This window comes from Acyrthosiphon pisum, chromosome A2 (assembly GCF_005508785.2).
Source record: "Acyrthosiphon pisum isolate AL4f chromosome A2, pea_aphid_22Mar2018_4r6ur, whole genome shotgun sequence".
NCBI classification, from domain to species: Eukaryota; Metazoa; Arthropoda; class Insecta; order Hemiptera; family Aphididae; genus Acyrthosiphon; species Acyrthosiphon pisum.
The window spans coordinates 87,514,676-87,525,503 of NC_042495.1; the positions used below are offsets into that span (position 1 = coordinate 87,514,676).

Below are 10,828 nucleotides of genomic sequence, written 5' to 3' on the forward strand. Positions count from 1 at the left end.
TAAAAAATTAATAATTAATGATGATTGGCATAAATATTATAGAACAAAATGGGTATGAGGTATTTCATATTCACTAAAACAATATTAATAATCCTAACAAGTGGCCGCATAATTAGAATATTACACTAGTTGTGATGTGATCAATAATTCAAATTAATAGATAGACTAAGACACATTTTAACATAAAAGCTACTTATTGGATACAAAACTTAAAACTATCTATTAAATACACAACCACAATAACATTTACAAATAATTTACAGACAAGGTAGTAAAATTAATGATAAAGTAGTAAAATTTATTTTGTTCTTTAATAATTAAACAGCAACACTTTTCTTTTTTTCTTTTATATAACCAAAAAATCTATTATAATTTTTAGTCCAATAATGATGTCACCCAACGACTTGAATATACCTTTTTTTTTGATTCCTAATATGATAAAATTTAATTACTAGCTAACACATAATATAATTTTAATTATTGCGTTGTACTTTAAACACTAAAAAATAATATTTACAGTTATCTATCATCACTATACATTGACCTAACAAAAAATATTACCACGTTTTTGTGAGATCAATGTATTTGATAGCCTAGATTTAGTAAAACTAGCAAAAAAATTTTATAATAGAAAACAAAACATCTCAAAGTGTATATGAGTAAATAATTAAAATGTTACATGAATATAATGTTCAAGTATACAGTATAGGATTAAAATAATATAAAAAAATACTGGATGCTATCGTTTAAAACCCAATTTTATATATTCCTCCAGCATTGCAGTTGAAGATATTCGACAGGAAACACACTCCTCAGGCATAACCTAGAACAGTGACACGGATAAATTTCAAATGAACAATAATTTAACAATTTTATTTATTATAAATACTTTGATGAAGTTATGTTCTTGTAGTTCTGAAATAGTCGCTCTTAAGTATGGATCATGTTGTAGACAACTGTCGACAAACTGTTGGCCCTCATCACACAGTGTGTCCGGTACAGTTGGTAAGACTCCCATGCCCACTTTAAACATGATTTGGTAGTTAGAATCATACTCGTGCCACGGTCTCTATGGAAACATTTGTAACAATATTAATTTTATAATGATCACAATGGTGATGCTATATGTGCATACTTTGCCTGAAGCCATTTCAATTATCACACATCCTATTGACCAAATATCTGCGGCTCTACCATGTCCTTCCGTGTTGGATTTCATAAAAACTTCTGGTGCCATGTATGCTAGAATATTTGATTTAATGTTAATATCAAATGTATCTCTCTATTAATATTGCTAATAGCTACCTTGTGTTCCAACAAACCCTTTAAGTTCTCCCGGAACTGTGGTATGCGCTTTCATTTTTACTGCAGAACCAAAATCGCCCAATTTCAAACAGTTGCCTTCGTCAGTCAAAAAGATGTTTGCACCTAGTTTAAACACAACATTTAATTTTTGATGAAATTGAATAGATGTTTAAAGGACTCTCAAACGTGGTTAACTCAAAGTTGAAGGGATCAGCCAGAAAGTTTGAGTTATTCAAGAATTTGTATTATCCAAGGATAATACAATAATTATAGGAAATTATAGGGACCGGGGAAAATGTTAGAGGTATTGATGATTTTGTGTTAAAGAAGTTTGACTGTATGTTATGGAAATATCTTACTTTTAATATCTCTATGAACGATTGCATGCTGATGTAAAACGTCCACTCCACTAACCAACTGTTTAGTAAATCTACGTAAGAGAGCTTCTGGTAGTCCACTTTCTGTGGCTGCGACTAAATTTTCTAATGTCCCTTCAGCACACAATTCCATAAATATGAGCATCTCCTCCTAAAAATGTAATTTAAATGATAATTTTCATAAGATTGGCACCAATTATCTATATCATTACCCTATGAATTTCAACGCCATAATATCTAACAAGATGTTCATGAGTGATGCCTTCAAATATCCTTAACTCAACAGCTACATTTCTGATGGCATTGTGATCAAATGGTTGCAATTGTATTTCTTTCATAGCCATCAGTTCTCCAGTTTCATTATTAACGGCAGTGTATACCTTACCAAAACGACCTTGTCCGATTTTTATGCCCCGTTGCCAACTAAAATGTACAGGACGAGGACGAACATACTCAATACGTTCGATATTATAATCGTGTCGAATGTGACCAATTAACTCTTGAGATCGCAATTTCTCTTCTAATTGATGATCTAGTTTATTAATAGCATCCATGACCCGTACATTTCTCTCAATATCTAATTTGGTTTTTTATGCATAACAAAGAACATGGAATTAATTAAACCAAATTAATTTATGCACCTAGTCATTTTTGTAATTACCACTTTTAAAAGTTTTTTCAGTCTTCAAAATTTTATTCCTCCCTTCAATTGCAGAAGAATGACGCTTTTTTTGTATAACACTAGGGTTTGAAAACGAACCACCATCGTCCAATTTTCCAATAATATATACTACACAATTTTCTATCAAAATCTTAAAATTCTATACAAAGAAGTTATATAGTTACACAACTTTTCTTTTAAATTGAATACACAACATAATGTTCATATTACATACCTTAAAATCCACATCACTAAGTCCAGCAAGGTTCTGAGGTTCACATACGCTGAGTAAAAAATCTACTCCATTATTTGCCCATTTGGGCTTTAAACCTCGACCAGGTTCACATCGTTTGTGTACAAAATTTATCCAACGCTTTGAAATAGATACGTTGTAGAGAGTGGCTTGGTCTTTATACGGACCACACATAATTTTGTTAGCTTCTTTATGATACTAGCACATAAACAAATTACATAAATATACATTTTATAGATTTAAGATTTGACTATTTTAATACATACCTCAAATCCAAATTTATACATCTGATGCAAGACTTCTCGAATACGAGGTGCTAATGTTATATCGTCAATATCACTGTTACAAGTATCAGCTGCTTCCTCTAATGATGTAATTATTTCTATAATACACCGACAAACTTCCAACAATTTTTCCTATAACATGCATTCAATTTTTATTCAAATATCAAAAATTCAATTAACTAAAATGTCCACATAAAATTATTTCTATTTAGTAAGTAAGCTTTTGAAACAGTGTCGTAGCTAATAATTTCAAGTGAACCAAAATACAATTGCATCCTCAATAAATAAAATAATTTGTTGTGAGTTTTATTTATTTTATTATTAATATTACATAAAATATTTACATACTTTTAAAGGTATCATTGTAGTTAAAATTGGAGATAAAGGACCATCAAACTTCACATTATTCATTTTATCCTTTTTATACTGTTCAATCATATCTTTGCATAAATTTTTAACTAATGACATCACAAGAAAAGATTTTTCTCTGAATAAGCTTAATAAATTTTGTAGTTCTCTGCATATGGCTAATAAGTTTTGCCTAAAAGTATATGCATTATAATTTATTTCTTATCATATGGTTAAGAATACAATTAATATAAAATAATATTTTGATTACAAATTTATATTTACTTGGTTTGAGAATGATCAACATTTTGTACTATCATTTTTATTTGATTGTGAGTTTGGTCCTTGAAATGTTTTAATATTGTTTCCAACATGTGTTTGGCAATTTCACTACAAAAATAAGGTATATTTTTATTAAAATTGTATAAACTATTTTATATATGTACCTACAAGATTTTAAAACACTGACAAAGTTATTATACTTTCATTTTTAGTGAAGTATAAAGTGCTAAATGTTTTTAGAACTAATAAGATCAAATTAAGACATTTAAGTCCATTATTTGTTAGTTTGAGATAAAAACATTTTAATATTTTAAGCCACAATTTTATATATAAATGAGTTTTTCAGTGTAACATACTTTCTTAAAGTATTCATTAATATAATCTATAAATTATTAAAAGTTTATTTAAATTAACATTACAGCGATTGACTATAATTATTATTGGCTCATTGTAGCAGACATGGTGAAACTTTAAATAACATACAAAAGCAACAAAATACTTTTGAGTTAACTTTTAAGGAGTCATTACCAACTATTTCCTACAATGTCACATTAATGTAAACTAAAACATTACATACCAAAATGTTTTTGTGACCGTTGTCATACCATCTGGAATATGAGGAATTATAACTTTCATGTCATTCCATTCTTCTTCCAGCATATTTTTTTGAGCTTTACAATATCCCATCATTACTACCCATTGTTCCATATACCCCAAATAAACTTCCAAAACAATTTTGGTACACTCGTCAAAATGGCTTATACGTTCTTTGAATATTTTCATACCAATTTCTGTATCAGACCATAATGTTGATTGTATATGACGAACAAAACGTCTCCTGTGTACTACAGCCAACATTAAACCTTCCTTTAGCTCGCAAGTCAACTAAAAATTATAAATTGTTATTAAATATATTTATTCATAAGTAATTAACGTGGCTCGTAAGTTCGTACATATGTACATCAATCCTGCCAAATAGTATTAAGTAGTTGGTAAGATAGAAATTCGCTTCAAGGTGAAGTTGTGTTCGGCACATTTAATATGATATATTTAGGGCATACCTATTTTACATTAAAGATTTTTAAATTTATAGTTATCATTGTTAAGAGTTTTGTTGTACATTTGTTTTTGTATCTATCAAGTACAAAATAAAATTTTATAAAAACTTTAAAAATACTAATCTATTGTAGATACATTTTAAAAATAAATAATATGTATATGGTTAAATAATTCAAAATTAGATGTTTAAAGTAATGATCTAAGAAAAACAAATATAATACATTAAACTAACAAAATATGTTTATACATTTTTGAAATCAAAATTATTTTAATGCTATTAAGTTTGTTTGTAAATTATTAAAATATTAAATTAAAATATTATTTTTTTCTTCATTTTCAATTGTTTTATAGTAGGTACATGAACTTATGAACCCTGATAGTTAAAGAATATATTACTTGTCTGATGCTCATTATTGAAGGCTTTTCTGGTCTAGTATCAAGTCTCATACGAAGATAAGCATGTATAAGATCCAATGGAATACGAGATAAAAAAATAAATGTAGCTCTATATGAAGGTAAGTTCAATTCTTTTGATTCTTGACTCCAATAACTATAACGCAATAATTCCTCATCATGAGGTGCATCATGTTTAGAATCGTCTTCCTAAAATAAATGTTTGATTAATAGATATAAAATTAATTAATATTTAATTTTAAACTAATATTGATTTACCACAGTTGATTCTTCTTTAAGAGTTAAATGTGCTTTACGCAATACATTTTTGTATAATTCATCAAGAAATTTTAATGCTTTTCTTAAACCCTTAGTCTTTAATACACCAGCAATAAATTGCCTAGAACATAATTTATAATTTACTAAAATGTATCTATTTTATTTACTTGTTAATGCTTTGTTAAATAGTAAAAACTATATAATATTATAATAACTAACAATGATAATTTTAGAAAATTACTTACCTATAAGTTTGAGAAGCATAGCAAGATGAATTTATTCCTATTGTGTAAGGGAAAAAATGTTGTCTTAGATGAGCTATAGGCTGGGTGTTATATAAATCAAGATCTTTATATGATATTGGTTCACGATAATTTGCAGTAGATCTTTTGAATTTGAATTCAAAATTTTCTATAAATACATTTAAAACAATTTAGTCATTAATAAATATATATTTATTTCAAATGCTAAATAAAAATATTTTATTTTTTTTATATATAAAATTAAAAAGTAGATATACAAAATAATTTACCAATACTAGTTCTAGGGAGAAGGTGTTAATGAACCTTTGCCACTATCATTGGAAACACTGAAAACAAAAAATAATAAAAATCAATTAAAATTAAGAATACTTATAAATGAAGACCGGATTTATATTCTCTTAAAAATACCCAAAATATGATACTAATATTCTCTAAAAAACCTTCAAATATTCTCATTATATTCTTCCAGAAATTTAAAAAATATGCAAAAATATCAAAAAACATCATTATATACTTAAATATGCATTTTTAAAATTTATTTTTTCAACATTATTTTAATAGTGAGGTATTAATTAGAGATTAAAAGTTGCGTATTATACCTAATGGAATACTATTGTACTTTGGTAAGAGTAGGAAATAGGAATATAATATAAATATAACAGTATAATATTAAAACATAAAAACAAAATTTGGATATTTGAATATTTGATTAACGTATACGTTGATCTTATCAGTAAATATACATAGATAAACCTTGATAACACTGCGTGTTTTATTTTTATCAAAATTATAAAAAATAAAATAAATTGTAAATATACAAAAATAACTTTTTTCTATGCATTTAGAATTGAACCAATCGTTCACATTTTTTACTCACATAAGACTGAATAGACCTAGTAACGATATGCAAAAACATATAAATCCGGTCTTTACTTATAATATTTGCCAACATATATTGATTATTGACTATAAATTGCTTTCATTTACCTGGGGGAACCTGAACTGCAACTACTAGTTGCCATCAAATGATTTAATGGCTCCAACTCCACTTCTTCTTCTTTCATTAAATGTCTGCCTAAAATCAACAACATCAACCGCTGTCTCTTTGTCATATTGTACCACACACACATTGCCTAAAATAAAAATACAATGCTTCATGAATACAATGTTCATTTTTCAATACTGAAAGCTTAAAACTATTCCTGAAATACATTTTAAACATTAACTATATAATTTTTTTTTTTTGTCTAATCAATAAATTAATTTAAGTTTTTGTTTTACATAACAGAATTTTACAATGATACATTTACAAAGAACAAAAGATTATAAAGCATTATCTTAAAAGCTTACGAGTAAAATAAATTAATAAATTATTGTAAAAATTAGTTGAGAATCTTACCTTAACTCTATTAGTGAATTCTGAACTTTTAAATAAAGGATATTGTACCGCAAATGCTCGGCTAGATGGAAATAAAGATTCAGCATACTCTAATCGTTCCATAAGTTTTTGTACTTGGCAGAGAGCTAGATTTTGTTGTTCAATACATCGAGAACAAAATAGTCCAAGACATCCACTGCGACTTGAACATTGACCAACATCTTCATCTATAATATTCATATTTATAGAACTTAATAAAAAAAACTGTATATTTGATATCTTACCTGAGCAATTATTCGATTCTTCACAAGTTGGTGATGTTTTTGAATGTAATTGATCAAATCTAAAACTAAAGTTTAATTATTATATTAAAAATGTATAGTAAATATTTACATATAAAACAAACCTGAAGTTCATAATTTCATCAAGGAGATAACAAATATTTTTTCTCTCTTCGCACAGATACTTGTCTTGACTCATTATAGTCCGATCAGTTAGCCTGGCACGCAGTTCTAACCATATTAAGTCTTTGAGTTCGCTTTGCCATAATACCTCCTCTTGACTTAACTGCACAAACAATTACAGTTCAATCATTTGTAATAATTGTATAATTAAATAGTATATAAATATAATTCAATATTATTTTACTTGTCTGTTGAGTTCATATGAACTAGTCACTTTTTCATTATTAGCTAAGCACTTGAGTTTGTTATAGAAAGCAATCCTGTTGACGTCTTCAGACTTTGCCAACTTATCGTTGATGAACTTTCGACAGACCACTAGTTTAGAGCCAACACTCCAAAATCGGTTATTCGTTTCGACCTAAACAATTTAAAATGTACAACTTACATAGGTACTGATTTTTGATTAAAACACAGAGTATGAACCAGTTAACATACCTTAAATTTACTAAGCGGTTCATCGTGATTCTCCATTTGGTCTTGGTCCTCAACCACCGATACTGAATCCTGGACTTTGTTCTGCTCTCTGACGTCGAAAATCGCCATTTCGTAATCGAAGTAGAATCGAAACTTTTTGTTCACATCAATACGATTTTTCTGGCAGAAAAACGAAAAGACCATGTCTCCGATTATATAACTGTACACTATAATATTTCGGCCGTGTGGCGGCGACGGCGGCAGTGTATTCAAAATTTACGTAACAACAACTATTATGATTATTACTAATGTCTAATATTATGCTGGTCGGGTGGCGAGAGTGGAACATTTCTCATTTCCTAACGGATGCGGCCGATATCTCGTGATGAGGAAAGGAAGGACGTTTTTTAGTTTCTGTTTTTATACTTACTTATCATAGGCTATCAGAAACTGGTTTCTCATCGTCGTCAACGCATTTATCTGTGTGTCCGCTCAAGCCACAACCTGGGGACAAAGTTCATCGGATTTATCTCCATCAGCCTATCGGCCTCGATAACGCGCAACAAACAAATCATTGATAGTCCTAACTTTTTTGCTTTTCGCTATTAATATTAATTAATATAATAATAATATGTTATTGTAATTAAAACTCCTCCGCACTCGACTCGGCGGCGACCGGCAGTCGTCGACTGCTGATTAGTGTAACGTGACACCGGTATTATCACGGAATATAATATTACGCGATTATCGTATATAGGTAGGTACGTTATTGTTATTTATAAAATAATAAAAGTTCTCGTCATGTATATTATAATACAGTTCAAAACGATAATATTACGTGTATTCAATGTTGATGGGGACGTCAAACGAATAAACAATTTGCAATAAAAAAACAATATTGAAATATTCAACTTAATTCAATAATAACAATTTATTATTAATTAGGTATTATCCAAAAATCCGAATTCTGCGATCCCGCGAGAAACAGAGAAAGCCGAAGAGAAAAACAAGTATCGACAACGTAGTCTCAAGTACAACCGATCACAGACTTGTCGGGCACTCGGGCTACCAACAGTCGGCGGACGCGCGAGTATGAGACGGGTAGAACGTCTTTACACCTCTAACCGTACAGCACTACCACACTAGCGCATAACGCGACCGAACCATAAATAATTTTTTTTATAGACAATTGAACTGTATACTTTCGTAGTGTCAAGAGTTGTGAGCAGTGGCCAGTGAGCAGTGAACACTGATCATCTGAGCGTAACCTGTCGGACTGCCAGAGTGGCAGATTGCCGGAGTCGGAACTCTGAGCGTCGGATGGAAACTAGCGCGCCGCACTGACACAGTGGCACACCGCCCGTCGTCGACCTTAACGAGGCCAATTAAGCCCCCCTCAAGTATGACATTATTATTCTCATGTAGTATGTACTACTACTTACAATATTATTATTGTCAAGTTTCGCTGGTGTACGAAAATACGCAGTAAGGCCTCAGGGGCCCAGCCGCCTCGGTTTAATATCGCGTGTGTGCGTGCATGTGTATCATAGCGGGGAGGTCCTATGTCCCTATGGTATAATATAATATCATCAAGATAATGATATTATTATGTTTATGTATAATGTACCTATACAGGGCGATTTATCAAATATACTTCTCCTCCCCCCCCAATTTTCCTTTATCACGTTGACGGGCAGTAACCGCTATAGCAGTCATCCTGATTCAAGCTGTAATATGACCATGACTGGTATAGCAGTTATATATAAAAAGTCGTAAAATGGCATGACTGCTAGAGCAGTTGCGTTTCTTGTGGCTTCGCCACAATGGAAATTATCTAGTGTCCTATTGTGACTTACTAACAATTTGGGCAAAAAAAAAAAATCAAATATTCAAAAAATTATATAAAAATCTATGGATTATGCCCAATCAGAGTGACTACCAAATTACAGTAATTTGCATAACTGCATTAGCAGTCATGTCCGTCAATGTGTTAATATTAAATGTATTCAAATTTTGATTTATGACATTTTTAAGGAGGTTTAGATAAGAACCATATTATTATGTACAGTTATTTTGATTTCTTATACAATTAAAGAAGTGTCCTGTAGGCTGTGGCGATAATTACATATTTTTAAAAATAAGAATCACCTGTTTCCTGTAGATTAGGTACTCTTTTAAACATATTTTGATGTAGGTATATAAATCCTAATTAGAACGAGTGACTTATTACTTACTAAGGATTATAATTTATAACCTTGGTTCATGATAATAGGGTTGGAAAATAATATGTGGGCTATGATGATTTGACAATTAATACCTATATGTATTAATAATAATTAATGGGTAATCAATATTTTAAAATTTTTAAAAACTGTCAGAGTATTCCTAATAAATACTGTATAGATTCAATATGAAATCTATCTATATATTTTATGCTTTTGTAAAACCATGTAGGTATTTAAATAATATTATCCTTAGAATACATTTTAATAACTCTAAAACCACCGAAAACATCGTATATCTATTAGTTCAAATTTTAGATACATCAGAATTTTTTAAAAAAATCATCTGCTTAACAATTTACTGCAAAAATGTTTGTTAGTACGAGTATTTGGAAAAAATGAATTTGTATAGCCATAGGGCACTCCGTAAATGGTATAAAAATCAGAATTTTAATTCATTTATTATTGAAAAAAAAATTGTATTATGCTTGGTGAATCACCTTGTATATATGCATACTACGCCGGTAAGAATATTGTAAGTATAACAATTTATACTTAGACCCATGTATATAAGTATATAACAGGCTATATGCTATAGCCCTATATGTAATACTACACAGGATCAGCATTCAGCTTACAAAGTACCTTGTAAGATTAACCGTTCTCGCAACAAAAAAAATATAATTTTTTTCAAAAATTAATTTCTTTACGTTTTTTTAAATGACATATTTAATGACACATATTTGATTTTACTTTGATAATCTGAAACAAAACTTTCTAAAAATGTTGATATTTACACTAATCCAATGTTTTTCATTTATAAGCATTTAAAGATTTAAAGTTTTA

The 10,828-nt window shown here is 29.3% G+C and overlaps 1 protein-coding gene across 1 annotated transcript; it reads right to left on the reverse strand.

Moving 5' to 3' along the window:
• Positions 1-517: 517 nt before the first annotated feature.
• LOC100165908 (mitogen-activated protein kinase kinase kinase 4) lies at positions 518-10,046 on the reverse strand. Its single transcript, XM_008182637.3, has 22 exons — positions 8,191-10,046; positions 7,782-7,940; positions 7,531-7,704; positions 7,289-7,449; positions 7,167-7,231; positions 6,904-7,109; positions 6,492-6,637; positions 5,487-5,651; positions 5,242-5,362; positions 4,966-5,172; positions 4,088-4,395; positions 3,514-3,618; positions 3,229-3,421; positions 2,863-3,012; positions 2,579-2,794; positions 2,344-2,503; positions 1,895-2,259; positions 1,665-1,833; positions 1,306-1,428; positions 1,136-1,242; positions 890-1,069; positions 518-823 (listed from the first exon to the last, which is right to left on the reverse strand). The coding sequence occupies exons 2-22, from the start codon at positions 7,887-7,889 to the stop codon at positions 740-742; spliced, it is 3,513 nt and encodes a 1,170-aa protein (XP_008180859.2). The 5' UTR covers positions 7,890-7,940; positions 8,191-10,046; the 3' UTR covers positions 518-739.
• Positions 10,047-10,828: the final 782 nt, after the last annotated feature.

What these genes read in the sequence shown, in the direction of transcription:
- LOC100165908 (XM_008182637.3), bottom strand. Translation starts at nt 7,889, where the DNA reads ATGGCGATTTTCGACGTCAGAGAGCAGAACAAAGTCCAGGATTCAGTA. An exon ending in TGTATAAATTTGGATTTGAG is followed by an intron (nt 2,795 to 2,862) that starts GTATGTATTAAA and finishes TTTATGTGCTAG; the next exon opens with TATCATAAAGAAGCTAACAA. An exon ending in AGGGTTTGTTGGAACACAAG is followed by an intron (nt 1,243 to 1,305) that starts GTAGCTATTAGC and finishes CAAATATTCTAG; the next exon opens with CATACATGGCACCAGAAGTT.